The following is a 25,863-nucleotide window of genomic DNA, read 5'->3' as shown; positions in this document are numbered from 1 at the left end:
TTAACATTGTTTTATGTTTATTATTGTTTTTATATTGTTCTTTGTTTTATATGTCTTATTTCATGTTCTATTTTATGTACAGCACTTTGTGTCAGCTGCGGCTGTTTTTAAGGGCTTTATAAATAGTTGGTTGAGTTGAGTTGATCGTGTAGAAACAATACATTATTTATAGAAAATAACAAAATGTGTCTGCTCAGTAATAACACAAATTGTGTCAGATAACGTGTTGTATCGTAACATAAAGTAACTAAAACGCAGATTCATGGTGATAAATCAATGATTATAGAAACAGCTAACATTGTTGATCTGCAACATCCTGTGTGGCTTTTTGTAATACCTGCCTATACAGATATAGGACCAATCGAATGTTTTAATCTCAGTTGAGTTTAACGCAGAATGGAAACACTTCAAACGTGTGTAAAAGTTCCAAGTGGTTGAAAAACCCAAGATCCAATTGTCACTCAGCCTGCTATTAAACTATATTATCACTGTTAACATGTCTGGTCTTGAAACAATCTGGACCTCCCATCATTTCCTTTTTCTTCCTTTCAAGTTAAACGCCAAACAATTTGCCCTTAACAGTTTTCCTGTCTATTGAAACTGCAAGTCTCTACTATTGGTACATAAAACCAATCCCCTCCTCTTTCACCCTGACATAACCCCAACAGTTCTACCACCCTGCCTCCTTCCCCGATAGTATAGCCGGCAGAACACAACAGTGTGATGTTGGCTGTTTACAGGGGGCAAAGCCGCTCCTGCCAGGTTCTTTTATGATCCAGGGTGGGTTGCAGCAGTGAATGGGCCCCTGCCAGCAGCCAGCGGTGGTCGGGGCTTACATGGGAGAGGGTCTCGGCAGGCAGCTATTGTCATTGGTAAAACGGGGGACTGATGGAAGAGGCGGGCAGGACACACCATAAAACAGAGGAAAACATGAGGAGGGGAAGGAGAGAGACAAACACCCGACCACCTCCGAGATGGCACACATCTAAACTAGCAGAGGCCTTGTGTATCTACCTTTATGAGGGGCTGCAGTTCAGGCATATATTACAGTATATTCACTCTGTTCTCAGCAAAATATACTTTAAATCAACTCCCTTTAACAGAAAACTCCATAAAGTTAAGGTAAAGCCTTTAACTATTCTTCCATAGAGAGAAGATCAGCAAAAACGACCCTGGTTTTGTGAAATCCCACGCTAGCAATTTCTGACCCTTGACATGGAAAGTTTTATTACAAAGAAATAGGAAAAACTGCCTCGTCCTGAAGCTACTGTGTTAATGCAAATTCTAATATATCAAATCACAAAAGCTGAATAGAGAATCTGAACAGTAATAACGTGAAATATGTGACATTTTTGCCTCGAGAGGGATTTTCTTGCCAGTACAAAGCCGTGAAAATGAAAGTGATCGTTGATCCGAATTACTTACATCACAAACGTACCACATTTGGTCATGACACCAAACATCATTCTGGATATAATTACATACAGTACAGCTCCAACTGCAAGGCTATGTTATTGCCTTAGAATATCAAGTGCATTTCAAAGCGTTGAGCTTTGAAGCATAATAGATATTCAGGAAGCATCTGTTTTCATTTCAGCCCTGCTAATGGACATGCAGTTAGGTATATTTACTTTTTGCTATATTTAGAGGACTGCACGTGGATTTTGCCTTTGCTAGCAATGAAGAAATGACTCATTATAATAGCTACTATAAAAATTATTTGTGACTATTAGCAGCTACGGGTAGTTTCCGCTGCAATGTTGACTTGGTTTGATAAGCAAAAACGCCAACTGGAAGTTTCCTTGATAATTACCAAGCAAGCAGCCAAGAAAAATATGGAACCCATTTGGAACCTCTGTTGAATAAACAATACAATCTGTATATCATATTCCGTTACAGCATTTTGAGACATAATGATGTGAGGGAGGCTTAGGAAAAACGCTGAGCTACCCTCAATGCCACAGACAATATCATTTGGAATGGGCGCAAAAGCAACAATTGTCTTGTCCTTCAAAATCTGCAAAGAATGAAAATGGTTCTATTATTTTTCTTCTGCAGCTTAAAGAATCAGAGACATTATGCAATCACAACCGCCAGTTCGGCTTTAGATTTGGTTGCATTTAAAGGTACAAATATTCATCTACAGGCATTGGGGAGATGCTTGTCAGTTTTATTTTGTTCATTCAGTGTTCTGCCTTTAAATAACAAGTAAGAGGACTGCTCAGTGGCACAGAGACAGAATATTTTCACATCTGACTGGTTAAAATGGACCAAACCAGGTTGATGATGTTGGATTGGAAAGACTAACCAAGATGGATTCGGTGAGTTTATTTTGTCTGTCTTCTGAATGCAGTGTGTTTTGGTGTTTTTAACAAGGCAATTAGGCAGTCTGTATGGTAAAAGAGAAGAGTTCAATTCAAAAGGTTACAGTTGTATTTTCTGGTTTAATGAGGAGATATGTGCAAGAATATTTCCTTTCTTGCATTTGTGAACTTATTTGTTTATTTATCGGCCTCTAACAAAGTCGCCGCTTGCACACATATATCATAAATATTTCAGCTGAATCTCGGGGACACGCACCTGGGCGAATACACCTCCAGTCTCCAGTTGTTGGGCTGACGGGGCCCCATATTTTTCACCACTTGCTACAAGGAAGAAAGATGAGGAGTGAGCTGCAGAGGTCTGGTGCAATCACTTCTTTTTTTTTTACATCGACAGATTTTGTCCGTCTACAGCTCCACTCACACTAACTAATTATTACATTAATTATCAGTTTGTTAATAGTTCCTCTGGAGCATTCACATACACATTACCCCAAGAACTGTAAACAGGCTTTAATGTGTAAAATCTATGGAGTTACCTTTAAAAAGAAATACAAAATAAAGGCATGCAAATCATTAAAACAAATATCCAACATGCTTATAAGTGTTGACTGCTGAAGCTGTTAACAGTGAATGAAGCTGCACAGCATTGGTCCTTGTGCTGCCAGTGGGTGCATTTTGTCATCACAGCCTGCTTATTGCACCCCTTTGGATGGAGCGTTTGTCAGCTGCCTGGTTGGAGCAAGAGGGCAGAGAAAGGGTTAAAGGCTCCGGCTGCCTGATAATCCTCCACCGTTAAAAGCCCTCCAGAAAGACGTGACGTGTGTGAGGTATCAGTAAAAGATTCAAGTGTGCCAGAGAGTGTGTACACACACACACACATACACACACACACACACATACACACACAGCACTCACATGGAACACACACGCACAAGCACATACAAGACTGAATGGACAAAAAGGGAGGGAAAAGACTGACAAGAGGAGGAAGAAAAAGACGATAAACACTCCTCTCTCACTCTTTTCTTTTCTCCTCTTTCGCTCAGCCCCCTTTTTCTCCTCCTACTGTCTCTCACTCCCGCTGTGTGTCAATACAATGTGACAGAAATTTTCACTAGAGTTCCCTCTCAATAAAGCAAACACCCACATGGCTGATATGCCCTTTTCCTTTCTTCCAATAATATTAAAGCAAAAACAGAAACAGAGTCTCATGCTGGGTTAAAAGCCAAGGAATAAAAATGGGTCTTAAGACGTTTTTTAAATCGTGTTAAACCACTGAACAGTCACATCGCTACTTCGACATCTTTTGTGCCTAATTTAAAATTTCGTTTGAACTGGCTCCACACGATGGCAACCTGGCAGGAAACCAAAGGTAAATGTTTTTGTAATTTAGTTGGCGTTATTTAAAATGAAAAATGACACTGGATTTGCCTCAGCAATAGACATGGTGGCACTCTACCATTATGGATGGGGATGGGCTGAACACTGGCTCGCAACTGCTGCTGTATAACATGACTGAAACTTTCACAAAATAAAGATATAACATTCTTTTTTCTTTTACAAAATTTCCTTTGAAAAAAGGAAAATATTCCTAATAACTGCATGATCTTTATATTCTACATTTAGAAGAATTCAAACTGGTTTAACTTAAATACCACTTCATTCAACTATGATGATGACCCCACTAGCAGCCGACCCCACAGATTCTAGAGATGATTCTCTCTTGTGTTGATGATTGCCAAATTAGGAAAAAAACGCTGCCACAAACTGTTGCCCCCCTCTCCTTGACAATGGCTGGAGGTCAGACGGGTTAGCAGGCGACTGTAGCCTCTTTAGCAGAAGCCACACATGATTGGCCTCGTCTGAAGAGCTGCTTTCTCGCCAAAATCAGCAATTTAGTTGTGGGGCATTCACAAGGTCTTGGTTTGATTGGAGGTTGTGTGTGTGTGTTTGTGTGTATGAATGTGTGTGTGTGTGTGTGCATGCCTCAGACCTTGGGAGGGCTGACTGTGCAAGCCCAAGCTTGCCCTACCGATGCCACAAAGCCTGTCAGAAATGAAAGATGATGGCAAAACAGAGCCAAGAAGCAAAGGAGGATATTCACCAGTGATTCTTAGGAGAACAAACGCACACCCAACTGTCGCACAAAGGCTGTGATATATGATACAACCACACTTATTGGCATTTTTCTGTTACAAAATCTGCACTTTAACCGCCCCCTCTGCACAGAGAGCGACGAGGAAACAAAGCGCGAGGTGCTTATCTTGAGGAAGAGCTGCATCCAACTGTTATTGACGCAGGTGACCCACGGTAAACAGATTGCAGAGTTTAAGATTAAACAGCTGACTGGTACAGGTTGTGTATGCAGAGTGTGTGTGTTCTCTGTACCCCACACAAGCTGAACTCCTCGTAAGAATGAAACAACAAACTGAAGTGGAGTTTACAGATAAGCAATGAGAGTAAAAGCTGCAATCCTTTTATTGACCTAAGCTGTTGCAGAGGTAGTGGTCTATTGAAGACGTGGAATTTTCCATTGGTTTGACATTTAAATTAAGAACACAAGTCCTTGCACTGTATAGGGTGTTGGACACTTGAGACTGATTCATCTCAGTTATCAGAGAATGATTAGCTGATTGCTGAAGTTCAAGATCAGTTTGAAACTCCCTGTCAAATGGCTTTTTTCGCAAAGAGGAAGGGGACCAATCAATACTGTAGCATGGAAAGAGAAGGAGAAAATTGCACTTTATATGGCGTTTTGAAGATTATAGCGATAACGCTGATGATAGTGTCTAGTCTGGGCTCATCTTATGGCGCACAGTGCCTTCCAAAAATATTCATGAGACATTGATTTGCTTGTCAAATTGTCTTTCGGACAGGAGAGGCACTGATTTGCTTCTGTGGTGGAGAGAGATGAGATTGTGATCAGCACCTAAATGTAGGATGAACGCCTTCTCTTTGCATAAATTCGTTATATATTAATCGAAGCAAACATACAGTGTATGATTTGGGGATTGTTTCAGACCGTGATTCTGTTTCACGGTTGTATTATTCCAGAAAACGCTGATGATTGACCAACAGAAATGTCCCTCATGCTTGGGGAAGTGGAACGCTGTGTCCTGCTGTAAGATGTAAAGGTAGTTAATATAATGTAGCATGGGTGAGTGTGTTTGTTTGCATAATGTGCGTTTGTTAATGTGCACAAGAGTGCAAGGTATGTTATGCATGCTGCCATGTTGGCACTCTGTTTGAACATTATCTCTTTGAGTTTGTTTTATTAGAGTGAGGCGAGGGTGTTCAGCAACTATACTGCTAGATGCCACTAAATCCTACACAGGGTGTTGCAATATGAAAATTACACTTAAGCATGACGAATAAAAGTACTAATACTTGTAAACATTATATTATAATATCAGGTTATAGATACTGGTGTGTCAATTTATAAGTAGTATTTTATTATTGCGGTTGTCAATACGGGAACTCTCGCCTGGTCAACTAAGCTGCAAATTCATACAGGAGTCCGTGACATTTGTATTTTATTTAACCTGAACAAACTAAAAATAGAAGAGCACAATCAGATCTTTCACTCCGGTTGAAAAAAACACAACACTTACGCATTAACTGCGTACGTCTTTCTCATCCACCTGTGCTGAGTCATGATGGCCCATCACACCATCACGACTGATTGGTAACAGCCAGCAGCCGCTCCTCTGTCCAGGCAGGCCCAGACTTGCCTTGTACAAAGATTAGTCCTGCTTGTCTTACACCGGACACAATGGTCCCCTCCTCAAAGCTATGCATCGCTATTGACCCATCGCTAACTAATTGGAGGAGAATGAAACGAGGAGGGCGAATCAGACCGTTTCATAAAGAACAATAAGAGAAGCGCAATGTGGGAGAGCCACATTCCACTTTTGACTGTAATGACTGTGTGTCACGCTGGAAATGTGACAGGTGCTCGTTCATTTTTCACTTTACAAAAAATATATAAGTGTGTAAGTGGGATTAAGATTCAGACTAAACTGACCGGTTTTGTGTATGAAGTTACTTCATCGGGTTCAAAAAGTCCTGTTTCCAATACAACTTTTTAAGAAATGGTTTGATTTTTTAAAAGAAGACAGAATAAGGCAGATGTGTCCATTTACATAAAAATTCTTGAAACAAATATTACTTATATTAGTAGAAATTAATTTGTACGTAAGGTTTTCTGGATTACTAGTGGGGCAAAAGCCGATTGCCTTTCAGATCAGAAACACAGGGCGCAGTGCCCAACAGTCATGCCTTAGCAATATTCATATGGTGGGAAGCCAGTGAGGGATCACATCTGCACTGTTCTACTGGATGGTTTTATTTATTCCTCTTTATTTTAGTGGGGGGCTGTGTACAATTTTAAACACATTTACACATTAAACATTTGATGGTTACTGTACAAGAGTTAGCTTAATGCTATGATTTCTGATGGCCCTTGGTAGGTCACAATTAAAACATACACATAATAACAGTACATATTTTAGCAAACTAGCAATCCAAGGCACAGCATACACACCATCTCAGAAGCAAGTGAGAGATACTGATAGAACTGAAACGCTGTCTAGTTTTTCCACCATATGGCTTTCTTAGAGGATGCTGACTGCTGAAAAGCAGTGCGACGAAAGGGTACACTACAATCTCCTAAGATATTCATGAGGATAATAGTACTCGCTCCAAAGGAAAGTAAACAAAGTCACAGAATGGAGGTCAAATCATTTATATAGTTTTATATAGAAGACACAAATATTGAATCTAAAATTTGAAGATTTCTACATTTATTAATAATAATATTTTTTAAATATTTTTCTCCAGTACCCCTATATTTCATTTTCCAGCTTGCCACCAACATGCAATACAACAGGACGTGTTAAATGATCATAACAAAGTTTCTAATTAGTCTAAAAGTTTTAGGTCGTAATATTTAGATCCATTATTGCGCAAAAACTTTTAAATGCAGCAACTATATCATCTTTTCACCTTTGATGAGAATGTCAACATAGGGGTGCTTTACATATGTATCTTTCATTGATCAAGTGACTGGGTGATCCTTTCTATAGCAGCTGTTTTTTGAGTGTATCCAAAAGTGTTGTGGGTATACATTTAATTCTGTGACACTGTTGAAAATCATAATAACTATAAATTTAATAATAGGAGACCAAAGATCGATCCTTGAGGTACACCGCTCATACCTTTCATGTTACTGGACAGTGCATTATTGAATTTAACACACCTGGAGCACCTGCTCAGAGGCAGGTTGGATCTGGATGGAGACAGTATGAACCTCACATCTTCACCTTCACTTGTTTTTGTCTTCTTGTTTTTTTTTGTTTGTTTGTTTTTTTGACATTCTCTTCTCTTCTTCTTGTGTTTCCTCCATGGATCCCATGTGTGCTGTGTGAATATCGGATAACAATTCCATGAAAATGAACCCGGTGAGATGTAACCCACACAGAGGTGGGAGGAGGTGGGGGTAGGTCACGTGCCCGCACATACACAGAGTGAGAGAGAGAACGAGAGAATTACCAACCATCAGAGCGATTCTCAAAGGGCGCACAGAGAAAGAGTATTGTTAGAGTGATCGCTAATGAGATGTGTGTGAGTGTGTGTGTGTGTGTGTGTGTGTGTGTGTGTGTGTGTGTGTGTGTGTGTGTGTGTGTGTAATTAGTTACTGGGAGTGGAGGATAAGAGCAGGTCTTCAGCACGGCTGGAGGACACATAGCAAGGTACAGGAGGACTGTCCTCTGGAGATGACAGGGAAATATGTGCATGGAGGGAGGAGGGGGGGCACTCAGGAAGTAAGCCATGTTACTGTATTATAAAAGAACCGGCTGTTTCCCCCGGCTTTCCCCCTGTTGACGCACAATCTCCAAAGAATTCCGTGCAACCTGATGTTGGTATTGCTTATGACAAACTCCATAACAGCTACCTTATGACAAACAAAGCCAGAAGCATCTCTCTGCGTCTTCCTTGGGTTTAAAAAGCACTTATGTGTGATATATGAAGAGCCGCTCATTAGTTCCTCTAACCATGTCTAATTGCAAGCTTGCGGAAGTGAATGCAAATCAACTCGAACTGAAGTTATAATAAGATAAGATGAAACTTTAAGGATCTAGGCGATAGAAAATTATAGAATTAAAGATACGCAAGAATCAAATAGAGCTTATACAGTAGAGAGTATATGGAAACAGCAGTTCTGTTTACCTTCTATTAAAACATTAGATTTCAGTTAGATAATATAACTTTTATGAGACGTGCATTTACATTTCAGTTCTACAAGACAAAAGGCTTTAAGTATGAAGACTAGTAGGTTGGTTTGGCAAATGTACATCTGGTTAAACTCCAGTTAAGACAGTGCACAGATGCTTCCCTGAGGCTTTCTATGGGAACCATCGGGGACTTCCTCCCCTTACAGTGGATTAGACAGCATGTAGGCTACTTCCTGGAGGCAGTATGTATCAATGTAGACCAGATAAGTATTGAATTTGCACAAAAGATTTCGATTTAAGCAGCAGTTTAATTAGAGAAGTACCTATTATCTGAAATTATAACAATGTCGTTAACTTAAACACACACACACCACACACACACACACACACACACACACACACACACACACACACACACACACACACACACACACACAGAGGAGGTCTGTCGGTGTCTGTCCAGGTGGTGTATAGGACCATGTGGTTCCAGGAAGGCCTATAACATTACTCTCCATCAAGTCAAGTCTGCCATAGGTGGAATCATCAGACAGGTGCTTGCTAGGACTGCCTCCCCCCTCCCCCTTCTCACTCACACACACACACACACACACACACACACACACACACACACACACACACAATCCCTCCCCCATACACACCCTTTCTTTGGTTGGCCTCCTTCACCTGATGGCCTGGGTGCTGAGTCTGAGGAGATTGTGTGTGTGTGTGTGTGTGTGTGTGTGTGTGTGTGTGTGTGTGTGTGTGTGTGTGTGTGTGTGTGTGTGTGTGTGTGTGTCTTGGTTGTTGTTCCAGGCACAATGAAGAGAGAGGGTCTGTCAGTGGCCACCTGTTGGCCAGCTGTCAGGGTCCCATTTCAGGGTCGCCTTTCCATGTAGACACAACAGCACAGTATATCTATCTATCTATCTATCTATCTATCTATCTATCTATCTATCTAATACTGATCTTTAATTTCCTTTTAAAAAAATAACCATCCATTAAAGATGAGATGATGCGAGGAGGTGTAGAAGAGGGTTGGAGGTTCTTTGGAGTATCTATGGGGTATCTAAGTGTGTCTCGTTTGATGCTGATCAATGGCTCGTAGATGCCATCCTCTTCATGTCACATTACCATCTCTATAGGAGCTGTGATGGAGAGTTGGGGGGCGGCGGCGGAGGTGTGGAGGGTGGAGGGGGGTTATTGGAAAAAACCAAGTGATGAATGAGTGATGGAAATTGGGAGGCATGAAATGGACAGGAGTGAGTGAGGGGGGGTTGAGACGTGACAGGATGGAGTTGGATTGGAGAAGGTTGAGGAGTGTGTGTGTGTGTGTGTGTGTGTGTGTGTGTGTGTGTGTGCGTGTGTGTAGAGGGGGTTGGGATGGTGGGAGGAGAGGGGAGAGATAATTTCCTATGAGGAGTCTGCAAGTGTGTGTGTGTGTGTGTGTGTGTGTGTGTGTGGGAGAGGGGTCTACTGCTGCCTCTATTAGGCCAAGCACCCAGTAGATTACAGAAAGACAAGTCCCCAGATGATTTTTCAGGATTTTTCTGTATGTTGGCGTGGTCATTAATTTGTCACTATTAGCTGCTCCACCAGATCTTATATTGATGAAAAACACAAGGCAGACAGAGAATATTAGATCACATATGCATAATATGACATTTAGATCATGCCTGAAGCTACTGCAAGCTATATTTTTATGATAACAATGTGATTGTTTCGAAAGCAGCCGCTCAAAGTGGTGAAGCTACAGAGAATTGGTGTGGTGAAGCTATAGAGAAGCGTCTTTCAGCTCATTGTTTCAGTTTTCTAGCCAACAACTTCACTGTTACGGTTCAATCCCGTTGCTTGTAGTGTTGTCTTTAGCAGCTATTTTCGAGAAAGTAGTAAACGGAGATGGATATTTCCTTTGGGAGTTGATTGAGACCAAAAACAGAGTGAATATTGGACTTCATTGGACGTCTCCAGAGACATCACTCCAAATGAATGCTACAGTTGGTCTTAATGCTGTACTAAAAATAAATGGAAACTGTATACTAACAAGTGTATGCTAAGTTTATTAGCTTCAAAGATGATAACATGTCAATGTTGTGATTACGCCTTTAATGCAGGTTTGAAAATGTTCACATTGTACTTTACTTTATCACTTTATTTAATGCCGTATTATTCAACCTACATCAAATATTACATTCTAAATAAGCATCTAGTAAGTCTGCTGTTGCATAATGTTTCTATTAAACTTGAAATAGACAGAAATAGAAATAGAAATAGAAATAGGAACAGCAACTGAACAAAGGCCGAAGGACCGAAGGCTTCGCACTACTGTACACTGTGATTGATTCATGCTTTCTAGGAAGAGAAGCACATAGACTCAACAGCAATGGAACATGTCACCATATTTTGGGAAATCTTCTTAGTGAGAGCTGATCCTGAATCCTGAATCCTGTATGTTCGCTTAGTTCAATGTAAAGACTGGAAACAGCTTGCCTGCTAGCACCTCATGAATGATCCTCTCATCTCATCCTCAATTTGTCGCCTCGGTCAATAAGACGTCAGCTTTAGAGGTTTTACTCGCTTCAGCACACATGAATGACAAGACTTCATAAAAAAGGTCACTGCAAACGTTGGACAGAAATTCTACCTCTGCCCTCAAATAACCCGATGACCAAAATGTCAAACGCTTTGACAATCAATAACACCGGCTAGCCGTAGCAAAGGTCTCCATCACTCTTACTCTCTATTTCTCCGTGGAGACAGAAGAGGAAGCAACATTGTTGTAATGTTAAAAAATCAATGTTTTTTAGGCTTAAAGCATCAGCCAGAATTTTTACTTGCTGTATTTTTATAAAAAACATTTTGAGTGTGTGACCTCTGACCTCCCTCCGTAGAAAGGAGGCAAGTACGAGAGACCGACAGGAAACTGAAATAAACATTAAATCCGGGAAAGAGACTAAGTTCCACTGTTGTGTTTTGTAAGCAGACCGGTATCGTCTGTGTTTGTGTTCTCAAGGCTCCTCTCTAACATAAGTACACTCTTATTTAGACTCAATTACAGAGAAGCCTTAATGAATGCTGGAGTAATGTGTGTGCATGTGCACTCGAAGAGAAGGGGAGGGAAGGGACTGGATGAACAAACCCAGTGGTACAACTCACAGTGAACATCAGGGAGCACCAATAAAAGTTCTGCACTTTAATAAACCTTCCGGGTCGAATTAATGACATTCAAATCCCAAAGAACAACAGAGCAATGTCGCAGTAATTCAAGCTTTATACCCTTAGCAGCAGTCATGTTGCACCCTGTAACCAGGTTTAACCTGTATGTTATTGGCCTTTGGTTGCCATCTAGTGGGCTTTCATGAAACACAACAACAAACCACTCATGTCTTTGTTTGGACTGAATCCTGAGGTAATTTAAGGGGGCAGACAGACTATTCAATAATAGAGGGTGGTCAGGGGTTGAGAAGAAATCTGAAAAGACCTTATTATCTTAGTCTGTGTAGCTTTGGTAATACACGGATCCAGTCTTGGTTGCTACCACAGAATAACAAAGACTAAAGTCTTAAAATGTCTTTAAAACAGAATTATCTGTGAATCTGTGAGTCCCCCAATATTTTGTAGTTTTCTTTCCACAAACATCTCTCACAAGATTGTTTGACCACTTGATCCAATCAGTGCTACAACAAGCATGATTAAAATCACATGTTCCTGTTCAGCGCCTCCAAAACCTCCACCAAAACCTTGTTACTGCTTTTGCTTTTTCTTTTTTTTTTTAAGATTCCAAAACATATGAAGTAGGTGGTGCAGCTTCTTTGGGCAGTGGTGTGTTCAAAGCCAAAATATAATTAACATGTGCAACAATTTCGCATGGTCATTTTGTTTCCACAGCATTCTGTACCAAACAATGTGTGGATCTGACCAGTGTTCATCTCTGATATTAACGGTTATAGTTTAATATGATTTCAGTGAGTTTTTAGTCTCTTTTTAATGCTGCATGAAGGCCTGCTTCCTCACAAGAACAAGTGTGAAGCGTCACTATTAGAACTTATATCAGTCTTTTCTTCTATGAGCATTTTAAAACTGTGCTCCAGGTGAGGCTCGAACTCACAACCTCGGCATTGCTCTGCAGGTTACTGTCTTATAAGTACCGCGCGCTGACCGATTGCGCCACTGGAGCCTGTCCTCTCCCTTCTCCCTGTCCTGTATCTTCCTTAACATGGCGGACTACTCCTACTCTTCGCCAAATCAAACCAACATTGAACATAGTTAACCTGGAATGGAACAGACGAAACTCACAGACACAAGAGTCACTGAATGAGAACACCTGGCACATCTTTACGCACGGTGGGTATGCTTAGATTAAGACTTGTAGTTTCATGTTATCAACTCGCCTGTGTGTTCAGTGTTGAAGAAATCGATTCCAAATTGAGGCTGATTTTATAGTTAAGTCCTCACTTGTTTGTGTACAGTTGGTGCTATTGGTAGCTCACTAAATATGTCGGTGCGCAAAATATGCCGTACATAATACTTAAACCATGCAAACTACACTTTACGCCTCACACAGTTATGTGTACGTTACGCACGGTGGACCGACCGAATTTATGTCAAGTTGATTTTACAGGTCAGTCCTGTGGGTGCACTCTGCAGCTCATCGCCATGACGATGCGTAAAATGACCTATTGGTTTATTATTAATGTTAAGCTACAGGTGGAGTGGTGGGTATGCTGTATGGGCTTCTTTTCCACTCACTGATATCTACAGATTCTCACTGATACTGATATCCCACTCATTTTTTTTTTATTTGGTAAACACTCTTCTTCAATTTTCCTTTTCCACGTTATCCACCATGTTAAAACTGCTGTGCTCCAGGTGAGGCTCGAACTCACAACCTCGGCATCACTCTGCAGGTTACTGTCTTATAAGTACCGCGCGCTGACCGATTGCGCCACTGGAGCCTGTTGCTTAGGGCGTTCACGAAGGTTCTAGCTGAGCCAGCTGTGTTCTGCAGAAACGACCTAAAGGTCACAGGAGTTTTTTGTTTCGGAGGTTTAACTCAAACCTCAAAGCTGCAGATTAACCTGCTAACAGGGGTTACAGATGTGAAGCACTTGGAGTGGTCAGTGGTGCCACATCTGGACTCCTCACTGGTGTGCTTTACAGTGTACAGTTTTAAATGAGACAGTTTTCATCAAGAGAATGCAAAGACTAATTTTCTTAACAGCGACAAAGATATTAAGCAGAAGAACAAGAAAATGATACAACACGTCAACCAGTAACAACTTTGACCAGTTTGAGTGTCTCTCAAATCAGTTCACATGTAATACACTGCGAATAGATACACATAATCAAGAGTTTTAATTTTAGGATCAATAAATCATGATTTTAAATTTGAGAAAGGTTTTAATGACTCTTCTTTTCTTGCACTGTGGCTAGTGGTGTGGTACTATTACTGTATATTAAGTATAGTTTAATTACTGCATTTAAGTACTATTCTGAGATTATTGTGCTTTATTTGACTGCTTCCATTTTCTGCTACTCTACTACAACTACTACAAATGTTGGAGATATGCAGTAAAATAATGGGTAAACACAGTTTCTTATAATAAACTTATTTGAAATGAATTTGGAATTTTCAGGAATGTGGGACTAAATGCTGTCAAACAAGGGACAGCGAATTCACTAAAATACAAGCTCCAGTGGCGCAATCGGTCAGCGCGCGGTACTTATAAGACAGTAACCTGCAGAGTGATGCCGAGGTTGTGAGTTCGAGCCTCACCTGGAGCACATAGGTTTTAACATGATCAGTCAGTGGAAGATGGACGAAGATCATATAGACTTCACAAAACGTTCAGGACATCAACTCACAGTCTGTCCACCATAATGAGACACACATAACTGTTTACCACAAGGTGTAAACACAGGTGAGTTATTGAAAGGAAAATCGCTGTTATCTAAACGTTTCTAAAACATTCAGTGACTCTGCTCTCTTTGAATGTACTCTGTTACATTTTAAGTACATCATGTTCAACGGTTGGTTCATTTTGGGGAAGAATGGTAGAAACGAGACACGTTCTGGTGCGAGCGAAGAAGTAGGCTCCAGTGGCGCAATCGGTCAGCGCGCGGTACTTATAAGACAGTAACCTGCAGAGTGATGCCGAGGTTGTGAGTTCGAGCCTCACCTGGAGCACAGAGGTTTTAACATGATGCCTCATGGAAAAAAGTAATTGACTAAAAGTGGTTAACCAAAATGCCAGTCAGTGGAAGATGGATGAAGCTCATATAGCCTTCACAAAACGTTCAGGACATCAACTCAGTCTGTCCACCATAATGAGACATACATAACTGTTTACCATAAGGTGTAAAGTGAACACAGGTGAGTTACTGAAACGAAAAATAAATGTTTCTAAAACATTCAGTGACTCTGGTGTCTTTGAATGTACTGTTGGTTCATTTTGGGGAAGAATGGTAGAAATGAGACACGTTCTGGTGCGAGCGAAAAAGCAGGCTCCAGTGGCGCAATCGGTCAGCGCGCGGTACTTATAAGACAGTAACCTGCAGAGTGATGCTGAGGTTGTGAGTTCGAGCCTCACCTGGAGCAGAGAAGTTTAGCTTTCTGGAAGTCTCCTCTGTGATTAGACAACAAACAGACATAAGAAATGACTCCGTCTTGGTGAGTTTATTGTCAGGTAGCTAAAACGCCACCACATTGAATAAAACAACTCAAATTCACCTCAGTAACAGCTATTCACAATGGAGCAGATTAACATACGAGTGCATTCTGTATGAAACACAGGGTGAATATAAAAAAAAACAATCCATTTGAAGTGCATTAAAGGCTGTGGTGGAAACCAAGGTTTCCAGAATGGTAAAAAAACAAACAAGAAATGGCATTCGAGCCACTAAATACTGAAGTAAAAACCTATTTTACACGACTTTCTCAGTTTGTGAATTACAGTTTCTGCAGAGTTTGAGGAACAGGAGCAAAAACATCAAAAACTGCTGACACAAACTGATACATGGCACAAAAAGACATCATAAACCTGTGGCTGTGTGTCAATAAGGCACATTGAAGTATTTTGAAGTCTCATTTCTTGGCGAGTTTGAACTCTAAGGACATCCAGTAAATGGACAAAACTGTTTGGACATCAGCAAAAAAAAAAAGTACAAAATGAAAATCCATTGCAGCTGTCTCAGGTTGTTACTCTTCCTTTTTGCCACTAAGGGGTGCTGTTAACTCCGCTTTACCACAGAGGAGAGGTAAATAATTTGGCAGCAAACAACTGTCTTTAAACTCTCCTCCAGTGTGAATGGTCATTGATTAGCCCAGCTAGAGATCACTCACACATAAATCAATCGTTTTCAGTCAACTCTTCATCGTTAGTTTTGTTCCCCCCTGCATATGAATGTTTTTAATCAAACGCCTGAAGGCTTTCATGCATAGCCTTTATTCATAGTGGGTCTGTTGTACCTTAAAAACAAACAAATAGGTCCACATGAAAGCCTGAAATACTGCTCAGTATTCCAGGTGAAATGTTCTTGCTCAGTCACAAGTTGCACTGGAACACCATATCCAACTTTCAACTTCATCAACATCCGACATTTAGAAATGTCGGCGTCAGTGCATGTCTAGAAACAGTCCCGACACGGCGTTCAGAGGAGGTGTGCGTTCAGGTCGTACTTCTCGCAGAACTTGTCTGTGATGGGGATGCAGGTGAGGTACTCGCACCAGTCACACTTCACAGGGTAGACGTAGAAGAGGACGGCCAGGGCAGAGAGCAGGCCGAGAAAGACCACCAGGAAGACGCAGATCTGGACCCGCTTCCGGTACATGTCAGAACGGCCAAAGCTAAAGAGGAAAAAAAAAGGCGTTATTCATTTCCCAATGGAGTTTAGTCAGCAAATCAAAACCTCTTTGTAGATGCTGTTGTACAGAACACTTCATATTTTGGCATACAGATATGAAAAGTGGCATGGATCTTCCCATGTAACTCTTGGCCACAGTGCGTGACTCATCGACTGGCCCCTTCTTCTATGTAATTATCTAATGACAGAGGGTGCAGATGTTCCTCTGTGAGCTAATCTCAACACACCAAATACTGACAAACAAACTCTGTCTACATCTACCTGATGTATGGCAGGAAGGCGAAGGACAGGAAGAATCCTGACACAAAACCGCAGATGTGGGCAAAGTTGTCGATCCAAGGAAGCAAACCGAAGGAGAAGAAGAAGACAGAGATGGCCAGCAGCTTGGCAAACGCCCGCCATGGTCGCTCGAGGATCTGCCAGCTCTGAAACAGCTCCACAAACAGACAGGCCAGGATGCCAAACTGGCTCCCTGCAGGACCCACCTGAGATAAAACAGAGGGAACAGGTTGGAGACTCAGACTCGTGCTTTTTGGGGGTTTAATCTTAGATACAGTATCTTGTACACAGTTGGTTGTGAGGGTGACATTGTACCTCTGCTCTGTAGGGCAGGAAGATGGATGAGGCCAGGTTGCCTGTGATACCGCTTAGCATGTAGATGATGGAGATTCTCAGCCAGCCAGCCAGCTTCTCTATGTCCCTCAGCACCGTCATCTGGAAAAACACTGACACCAGGCAGTGCAGGATCCTACAAACACAGACAAGATAGTTATTTTTAATCCTAAAACATCTTTCTGCTTCAAATACTGTTGTGAGATGAAGAGAGTTTAATCACCCAGCATGAAGAAACAAAGACAGCCAGAGTCTAGAGAACTGATCTGGGATCTCCGGGTTGAGGAAAGGCAACAAACCACACACATCATCCATGCAGGCCACCTGCAAGAAAGAGGGGAAAGAAAAACACTCAGTCAGGAATCAAAATGTCAGCAGGCAGCCTGTAGATCCACTGCCACCCTGTGGAGGAAAATAAGAGTGTTGAACTCAGTCCAAAGTCCTTTCAATTCACAAATTACAGCAAGCTCCAGTGGCGCAATTGGTCAGCGCGCGGTACTTATAAGACAGTGACCTGCAGAGCAATGCCGAGGTTGTGAGTTCGAGCCTCACCTGGAGCAGCGTTCTTTTAAATTCAAATGTCTGTAAGCATCAAAGTTACTCTTTGGACAAGACTGTTGTGTAGAGTTTGAGGAAAAGGAAAGGTTGTAAGAATAGAGTATAAGTCTGTGTTACCTGTGAGCAGAGAGTCGCCTCTTCGTGGAAGTAGCCGTGCATGAAGTTACAGTACTCTCTTGAAGTGATTTCACATCTACAACATGAAACACTTCATCAGCAACGGCTCAGAGAAAAAAAGGGATTTAAAATGAGGCGTGAACATCTTTTGACAAGATTTCAGTCTGTTGATCCTGGACTGACGTTTTGTTTTCAACACACAGTGTGCTAATCTAAGTTAATTATACTTTATTTAAAAGTCTATTAACTTAAGATTCTTTATATAATTTCAAAGAGTGGTGAGTTATGCTGTCCTAAGGAGCTGCTCACCATGAGAGAATCTCCTGTCTAACATTTAAATAGCTGCTGAAAACACAAAATATTTAACACTTGAGCATGACAATAGTTACATTTGAAGACAGTAAATACTGGCTAAGCTCTGTTTCCTGACTCCTGTGGTGTTCAATGACATAGATCCTTACCGTCCTTTGGTTCCGATGCAGCAGGGTCGGCCTGTGATGGTGCAGTCTATGTGGGGGAGGTTGGTGTGATTCCCAGAGTTGTACCTTGTACAAATCTACAGATCAGAAGCAGAGAAACAGGTTTTTTGTGTTTTTTTAAACATTCAAATTAGACATATAGCCATAATGTGTAGAATTAAGTGATTATTATAACGCAAAAGAATAATGTTCAGAGAAGAGCTGTGCTCCTTTGTAGCCACTCCTTTTACTCCTCCTCTGTACAATGGCTGGTAGTTGGAGTTTCAGTGATCTGAGTATGTAACAGTTTACATACAGTACATACCTTACTGTTAGCTGTTAACATGTAAATGTACTTACTGGCCACTTGGTGATGTCATCGGGCCACTCATGAGGCGAAACTGAGGCTGGCTCCAGACAAATTCTACAAAACATGAAACAAATGTTAAACAATCCTGCGTTTAATTAGAGTGACTGATACAGTCCACATGTGGCGCCAAATGATGTCTGTGAAGTATTGAAATGACTGTCAGCAGGCTGTTCCTCTTAACTGAATTATGATCTTTACAATACTAGTGTACTTCATTAAACAGCAGGAGAATAATCACATAGAGAGAGTTTTAGTCACCTCGGGTCCTGATGACAGACTGAACCATGCTGACGTAGTGTACCGTTCAGTAAGGGAGCACTGGCATGCTGAGGCCACTTCACCCACTCTGCTAAGGTACTCTGCAGGAGAAGACAGACATTCATTCATTTTGCTTGAACAGTGGCAACTACACCTAAAAGGTGGAACAAATGCAGCATTTTATGTATGTCGGCTGTGGCTCAGGTTGTAGCAGAGTGTCTGTTATTCTGAAGGTCACAGGATCGATTCCCTCCTCCCCCAATGCAGGGCAAGATGATACTCCAAATGATGAGCATCTATCAGAGTATGTAGGGACGTAAACATGACAAGTGTTGAAAAAGCAGGGAGCCGGAGAAGTGCTACGATGCTGTTTATGTGTTAACTTGTCACTAACCGAACACTCCTCTTGTAAAGTCTGCAGGCAGCCGGAGCGATCGTTCCTCACGCAGCAGCCCGACTCCCTCTCTCTCGCTCTTTTCTCCTGGATTAGTTTGTGGATCTCTTCGTCTTGACGCATGCAGGGGGAAAACTTGGCCCCCAGGTGGATCAGCGCCTCCTGCAGGACAGTAGTGGGGAATGACATTACAGCTGTGGTGAGGTTGTGGATCTACAGAAGTGGCTCATTTGAATTGATTTTAAACTGGATGGAATTCAACGCTATTAATTATATTAAAGGTGATGCTAATGACACCTGGTTGGGAACCACAGATGTAGACATCTAGAGCATTTAAAAAGCTGAGTAAAGCACAATGATAGATAGAAAATGGAAGATAGATACTTACCGAGCTTGGACCCACCCAGAAGTTTTGTTGTTGCACAAACTTTACATTTTCATAAACTCCTTTGTTCCTCAACACCTTCAAATCAGTAAATGTAGTGAAGCAGTATCACTAATATTGACCAATCATTCAACACAAGTTCACAGATGATATACCGATTTAATCATAATATACTCACAGAGTCGACAGTTTCATGCTGAGAGAAGCCGATAGGAGCAATGCCGTAGATGGTGACAGCCAGAATGGTGATGAGCAGATGGACAAATGTGATCCAGTATGTAAAAAAAGGCCTAAGGAGGACAGACGGACAGAAGTTTTCAGGTCCTTTTGGTGAGACACTGGCAGAAAATTACTTCATTTCACATAAGATTCAATCAGCTGTCTTACCTGTGATCATCCATGTCCTCAATCTGCCTTTTGACATAGCTGTCAATGCGCTTGCGGTACGTCCGGTTTGTGAGACGGCCGACCATGCCGAGCCCGTACGGCCTCTTCTCTTTGGCAAACAGCTTCTTAACAGGAACGGCAATTCTTTGTCCCCGCTGCTGATGGCTGTTGACGCTCACAACTTCCTGTTTCAGACGCACCTTGGGTTGGACCAGACAGCCATCTTTTGCCTTCCGCCATCCTCTCTCTAAGGGCCTGGGTTGAGCAACAGGAACAATTGTAAACAAATGTGTCAGATGGGGAATGTTTCAGCCAGAGCATGACGGTACAAACCAGTACTCTCTCCCCTGCAGCCTGTCAGAGGTTTATGTCCACATATAAATAACTCTGCAAAAAACATCAACTCACAGCATGAGGTGACTCCTCTCCAGCTCGTTCTTATCCAGCGCGCTTCCCGTGAGCTCGCTCTCATCCAGCTCTTTGACAGCAGCCTCCGATGGCGTCTCAAAAACTTCGTCAGCATAGCTGGACGACTCATCCTGGAGGCCCTCCTGTAACGATGAAAATTAAGTGAGTACAAATTCAAAGCTGAAGGCGCAAAGAATGGCAGCAGTTTGACATTTGACATATTTTATGGATATTTCATGTTGTATTCAATAACAGAACAGAATAACTGATCAACTGTACAATGAACCCAAATACTGAACACAATAACTGCATGAGGTTTTTGTCAAATGAGCGATTTGGATGAATTCTGAGCAGAGGCTTCTTTTTCATTCTTGACAATCATACATATTTATTAAAGCTGTAATATAGCTTGTTTTCTCTCTCTTGTTTTCTCAACCTTATCCTGTGAGATATTTCAGCTCATATCTTAAATAATAATCAGACAAACAACATTTCATTTAGGTTTCTTTACACAAATGAATGAAACACCAAATTATATTTTAAATAGCGAAACCACTTTATCAAATTGAGACATTTCAAACTCAGCTCAATAAGTGTATAACTAATTTGTTTATAGCAGCAGTTTTAAAGTTTCTTCTGACAGCAACAAGCATTTAAAAGAAGAATGGCTTCACAGAATCACTTTGTGCGACTGTAGGAGACAGAAAATGTCTGTTTATGGAGTGCTTTAAGCGAAATATGATAAATGTGTATGGAAGTGTGTCCACTGCTCACTCTGGTGAAAAAGGACGTGTCCAGATCATCGGGGAAGTCCACAGTGTCGTCTTCAAAGAAACTAGGAGGCATGAAACTCCGTCTGCGACATCGCCCGGCAGTGCTGTCGCCTAATGTCCGACCCTGATGAACACGCACACAAACATCATCAGCAATCGAACCGTGGAAGTGTCCTGTACTGTACTTTCCTAATGATTATGTCTGATCGTTACACAGCAGCAGTGACGTCAGTGTGTCAGTAGCTCTGCACATCTGGAATATTCTGACCGCAATCCAGCAGATAGCTGAGCATTCAGTGTGTATTATCATAGACCATCTGCTAGTGGGACACACACACTCTCACTGATCCATCCATTCATCCCATTATATGTGTGAGTCTGCAGCCAGTAGGCTACATAGAGAGTCATCTGCTCTATACTGATATCTGGAGTTTAATCTGCAATAAGTCAAACTGATCTCATGTTTTATATAACATGGCTACACCAACATGAATACATAGATTAACAAACAATAAAACCCACCACATTAATGTGTGTAAGTGACAGGCACAAATGTTTGTCTAGGCATGTCTTCACAAAACCATAATGCAGATGAATGATGTGCGTGTGCAGGAAAACTCACTTAAATAACAGACTATTGGTCACACTGTGCAGAAAAGGGGCTGGCAGAAGCTTTGAAGTTGAAGCATTTTGCAAAGCGCAGAATATTTTGGCCGATTTATAAGAAATTCAAACTGAAATCTACGGTATGAACACCACCTTCATTAACGCTGCTGCAGCTTTGAGACTCATGACTGCGACAGACTCCCGTTTGCGTCGTCTCGGCAACCGGTTGAGGGCGGAACGGGAGCTGGAAAAGGAGCAGAGGGAGGCGGTGCCGGGTGTGATGGGAGTTTGCGGGACACTGAAGCCGTCTACCTCTTCCACCATGCGGAAGGCTCGACCCCGGGCCAAGGGGTCTACAATCTGCACACACACACACACACACACAGTATGTATTTGCCACAGCTTTTCCTTCATAGTCAATTTTCAAGCCAACATATAGCAGTAAAAGAGGGCGAGAGGACAGGGAACAGTAAGGATGCACAGACATAGGGGTTAGATTGATGAGCCAGGAAGACAGAAGTGTTTAATTAGAAATGTTTTAGTGGCAGAGAATTGATATTTTACAAATGCTGTTTGGCCTTTTTAAAGATCTGGTAATAAATATTATTTTTCATTCGTTAACTTATGCGCCACAGTAGCAGCAGAGATTAGTCCAGTATAAAAAACATCATCACACAGTACTGCTTCATGGTACAATCAATAGAATAGATGAGGAATACACTACCTTTGAATCAATAGCTCAAAAAATGTTCTTATACTTATACGACTGAGACCTTTTTTTGGAGTTTTGATGAAGAAAATATGTTAATATGAAGAAAAGCAGGCTCAGTTAAATTTACCCGTTACTTGAGGCCGCAAACACTGAACACCACTAAGCCAACAAAGCAAGCTTAGCTTACTGGCTACCTTGCAAAAGGTTTGGGGTGGAAGAAGTTGGAACTTTATGCAACAATTTAATCAGATTACAGGAAAAATGATGTACTAACAGTGCAACATTGTGAGTTTCAGGTTATATTAGCCTTCAATAAGTCATCAATTGAACCCTCGGCAAGATGACAAAGCAAAGAGGTAAAGCAAGCGCCAAAAGTCTGATGTGAAATAAAGAGCGAAAGAGAAAAAAGTGACGGAGGAAAAGGTGAATCATTTTTAGAAATCTCCTCCTCCATCCACTTAATGTGACCCGGGCACTGGCCTACCCTCTGCATGCCATAGTGGTGGTGACTGGGGTGGTGGGGTGGGAGGTAGAGGGGAGGAGGGGTCTCAGTGCTGGCCAGGGAGAGGTTGTCCTGGCTGTGTAGCTCCATCTCCCGCATCACCTGTGCCTTTAGACCCCCGTAAAGATGGCTGCAGTGCTGCAGGCTCTTCCTCCTCCATCGCTGGGTGCTGTCACTGTCTTTGCTCACCCCGAACCAGTCAGCTGTACCCCTGAAAAGAGAGTAGCCTCAGTTAGTAAATAAGTGAAAACTAAATATGCTATAACGTGTTTGTTTGAGAGCAGTCAACGGGTACTCACTTATTTCAATGAAGGTTAAAAGTTTGTTGAAGATCTAAATTAGTCTACTGTGTGAGCATGCTAACATTTGCTAGGTAGCACAAAACACAAAATAAAATTGAGTCTGATGGGATTGAATGTAGTTTTTGGAGGTGCTTTTGACTTTTGTACAATTTAGGTAGACATTAAAGATTAAGCATTAGCATTTCATCACTCTAGGCAACAACAGACCCTTAAAACATGTCAAAAACATTTTTTTCTACAAGTCTTGACAACTTGTCCATTTCAATTACATAGAAAATTTCCATCCAATTGAATTACATGGTCTTAATATAAATTAACAAACGCAATGTGAAGCAAGTAACCCGATTTATGTAATACTAATAAACCCAAAATGACTGCATTCATTTTTTGCTGTTGGGTTTGGGCAAACAAATTGGCTCTGGTAACTACTACACGACTGTGTAAAGGAAGCACATTGAGTTTTATAGTACTATTACATAAATCGTATTACTTAGTAGCTAGGTTTATTAGTTAATTTATATGCAATTCAAATGGATGGAAATCAATGTAATTGAAATGCATAAGTCCATATTTTACAGGGTTTTACTGGGTATTCTTTGACAGGTTTAGCCATACATCCCTACTAATTAGCAGAACAATATGTTAATCAGATGAGTGACTGCAGCTGGCTGTTGGGGATTATGTTAATTGGTTCATTTGTTGATTGCTTTCTTGTCCATACGGATGAAGAGAACCAATACATGTTAAAAAAGACGCAGAGCTTCTGGTTTCACGACCTTTGCATATGGAGCCTAACATTTTTTCTTAAAGCCAAAATGTTTAGTTAAATAAAAACTCATTTAAAACTGCAATGACACAGAAGGTTGAGACAGAAAAGACATGCATGGGCATGTAGGGTTAATGGAAACTGATGAAATATCTTTAGTTGCAACACAAACAAAATATCCTAAATTAGATTTATTTTAATAGCACGAATCATCTTAAACTGTATTCTGGATGATTGGATAATGAAAAATCAAGATAAAGTATGGGCCAGCAAGTCTACAGCCGCAGTATTATGGTCGGGTTGCAGCAGGTCAGTGTACTAAAGGTTTGTTGTGCAACATGTCAACATATCAAACTAAGAAAGCTCTCCTCCACATTTCTCTGTCTCTGAGGAAATCTTGATCCTTATATAACCTATAGCCCTCTGTCCTTTCAACAGCAAAGAAGCATCTGTTGCCCCATAGTCCTGCAGCTGATGACCTTACTTGGCCCTGTGTGTTTGTATGTGTGTGTTCCTCATTTAAACTCAATAAATGTGCATTTGATTTGTGTTTTCCAGGTCCTTTTTTTCCATGAAACAGTGCCTGCGTGCCAGGCTGCTTGTTCATGAGGGGGAGGCCACTCGGGGGAGACTGTTTGGAGAGCAGAACGCTCGGTAATAAACACTCAAGCCTCATCATCAAGAAAGACGCCAGCTGGGGAAGCCTTTTAAGGCTGCGCAGGGGTAAGGAGGTGGGAGGCAAGGGATTGGTGGGGGGGGTGTGCAGCCCTGATTGTTGTCCCTACAGAGAGGAATGTTTTAGAAAGAAGAGACAGGTTTGGTTTCAGACTAAGGCCTCTCTGAGCAAGAGGTGTAAACAGAGACGACAGAGGAAGAGAGGTGGTCATGAAAATAATTGCACCACAACTCGTTACAGTTGAGTTCGAAAAATCTTTGTTAAATACAGAAAACTATCAAGATCAACGTGACGTGCTGACGGTAAAAACCAATACAAACACTCGCCCACGTTGTGAATCAAGGCCCGTTTCAAGATAGATGACATTTGTTTGTATGTGTTTGTTTAGATAAGCGGGTATTTGTTCACTGTACACATGCACTGACAAGGCATGCAGGTCATACTCGCCCACACAAAACCATAAATAAAATATTCCATGACTGTTTGGCGACAGCACAAATCCATCAGCTATCAAAGATTAAAGGTTAGGCTGCATGAATTAGCTTTCATATCCTCAAGGTAAGGCTGGAACGCATGAAGCAGCAATCTACTGTACTGTAATTATAGGCTTAGACAGCATTCATTTCATCAGGGAGAAAAGGCCAAGGGGTATATCTGCAATCTAAACAAATGCTTCAACTGTACAAACAGAGAGCAGATAGACACGATAAAGATGACTGTTGATAATGGGTATCAGGCTTATGATTGGATAAGGAGATAAAGAGGTTTTTAGTGTTACTTCACGGAGAGAAAAACCTAATTCAGCTCAACAAAAACCAGCAAGCGCCTTTTTTTTTCTCTCTGTTGAGCACTTAGTGTCATGGTGATTTATCTGGTGTTTCACGCTCAAACGCTTCCTACAGACATGAATGTTTCTCTTTTTTGGCATAGTAATTATCCAAAGTAAAAACAATGGAATGAAATATTTGCTGATGGTGACATAAGCCTGAAAATGTCTGTAACAATTCATCAAGAAAACTTAGAGAAAGTGCCAACAAATGGCATTGATTCAAGTACTAGCCTGAAATACAAAACTGATGCACTTCCAATTTCCATTTTACGCTTCTTTATATTTCTACTCCAATAAACTTCAGAGGCAAAGGCAACTTTTTGCAACACTTTG

General features: G+C 41.3%; 1 protein-coding gene and 6 non-coding genes across 11 annotated transcripts in view; 4 read left to right on the top strand and 3 right to left on the bottom strand.

The window, feature by feature from the left end:
- Window positions 1-12,637: 12,637 nt before the first annotated feature.
- On the bottom strand, window positions 12,638-12,731 carry trnai-uau (transfer RNA isoleucine (anticodon UAU)). The gene is made up of 2 exons: window positions 12,694-12,731; window positions 12,638-12,673 (listed from the first exon to the last, which is right to left on the bottom strand). It is a non-coding gene; the product is annotated as a tRNA-Ile (tRNA).
- A 684-nt stretch (window positions 12,732-13,415) lies between these two features.
- Window positions 13,416-13,509, bottom strand: trnai-uau (transfer RNA isoleucine (anticodon UAU)). The gene is made up of 2 exons: window positions 13,472-13,509; window positions 13,416-13,451 (listed from the first exon to the last, which is right to left on the bottom strand). It is a non-coding gene; the product is annotated as a tRNA-Ile (tRNA).
- A 735-nt stretch (window positions 13,510-14,244) lies between these two features.
- trnai-uau (transfer RNA isoleucine (anticodon UAU)) lies at window positions 14,245-14,338 on the top strand. Its single transcript has 2 exons — window positions 14,245-14,282; window positions 14,303-14,338. It is a non-coding gene; the product is annotated as a tRNA-Ile (tRNA).
- Window positions 14,339-14,647: 309 nt separating this feature from the next.
- trnai-uau (transfer RNA isoleucine (anticodon UAU)) lies at window positions 14,648-14,741 on the top strand. Its single transcript has 2 exons — window positions 14,648-14,685; window positions 14,706-14,741. It is a non-coding gene; the product is annotated as a tRNA-Ile (tRNA).
- A 317-nt stretch (window positions 14,742-15,058) lies between these two features.
- Window positions 15,059-15,152, top strand: trnai-uau (transfer RNA isoleucine (anticodon UAU)). The gene is made up of 2 exons: window positions 15,059-15,096; window positions 15,117-15,152. It is a non-coding gene; the product is annotated as a tRNA-Ile (tRNA).
- Window positions 15,153-15,215: 63 nt separating this feature from the next.
- Window positions 15,216-25,863, bottom strand: part of rhbdf1b (rhomboid 5 homolog 1b (Drosophila)) — a 39,960-nt gene continuing 29,312 nt past the window's right edge. For 4 of the 5 annotated variants that reach the window (XM_019278605.2, XM_019278615.2, XM_027289167.1 and 1 more), the window contains 16 exons: window positions 22,940-23,168; window positions 21,897-22,103; window positions 21,139-21,261; window positions 20,365-20,507; window positions 19,957-20,211; window positions 19,748-19,859; window positions 19,573-19,647; window positions 19,185-19,346; window positions 18,791-18,891; window positions 18,523-18,586; window positions 18,166-18,260; window positions 17,705-17,780; window positions 17,253-17,353; window positions 17,012-17,165; window positions 16,679-16,902; window positions 15,216-16,400 (listed from right to left, as the gene is read on the bottom strand). In XM_019278605.2, the coding sequence (XP_019134150.1) occupies window positions 16,205-16,400; window positions 16,679-16,902; window positions 17,012-17,165; window positions 17,253-17,353; window positions 17,705-17,780; window positions 18,166-18,260; window positions 18,523-18,586; window positions 18,791-18,891; window positions 19,185-19,346; window positions 19,573-19,647; window positions 19,748-19,859; window positions 19,957-20,211; window positions 20,365-20,507; window positions 21,139-21,261; window positions 21,897-22,103; window positions 22,940-23,168 (2,317 nt within the window). In that variant the 3' untranslated portion in view covers window positions 15,216-16,204. The remainder of the gene's footprint in view (window positions 16,401-16,678; window positions 16,903-17,011; window positions 17,166-17,252; window positions 17,354-17,704; window positions 17,781-18,165; window positions 18,261-18,522; window positions 18,587-18,790; window positions 18,892-19,184; window positions 19,347-19,572; window positions 19,648-19,747; window positions 19,860-19,956; window positions 20,212-20,364; window positions 20,508-21,138; window positions 21,262-21,896; window positions 22,104-22,939; window positions 23,169-25,863) is intronic. The other variant, XM_019278620.2, reaches the window with a different exon arrangement.
- Window positions 17,496-17,589, top strand: trnai-uau (transfer RNA isoleucine (anticodon UAU)). Its single transcript has 2 exons — window positions 17,496-17,533; window positions 17,554-17,589. It is a non-coding gene; the product is annotated as a tRNA-Ile (tRNA).

The sequence above is a fragment of the Larimichthys crocea genome, chromosome XVI (assembly GCF_000972845.2).
Source record: "Larimichthys crocea isolate SSNF chromosome XVI, L_crocea_2.0, whole genome shotgun sequence".
NCBI lineage: Eukaryota > Metazoa > Chordata > Actinopteri > Sciaenidae > Larimichthys > Larimichthys crocea.
This window is presented reverse-complemented; position numbering and strand designations above follow the sequence as displayed.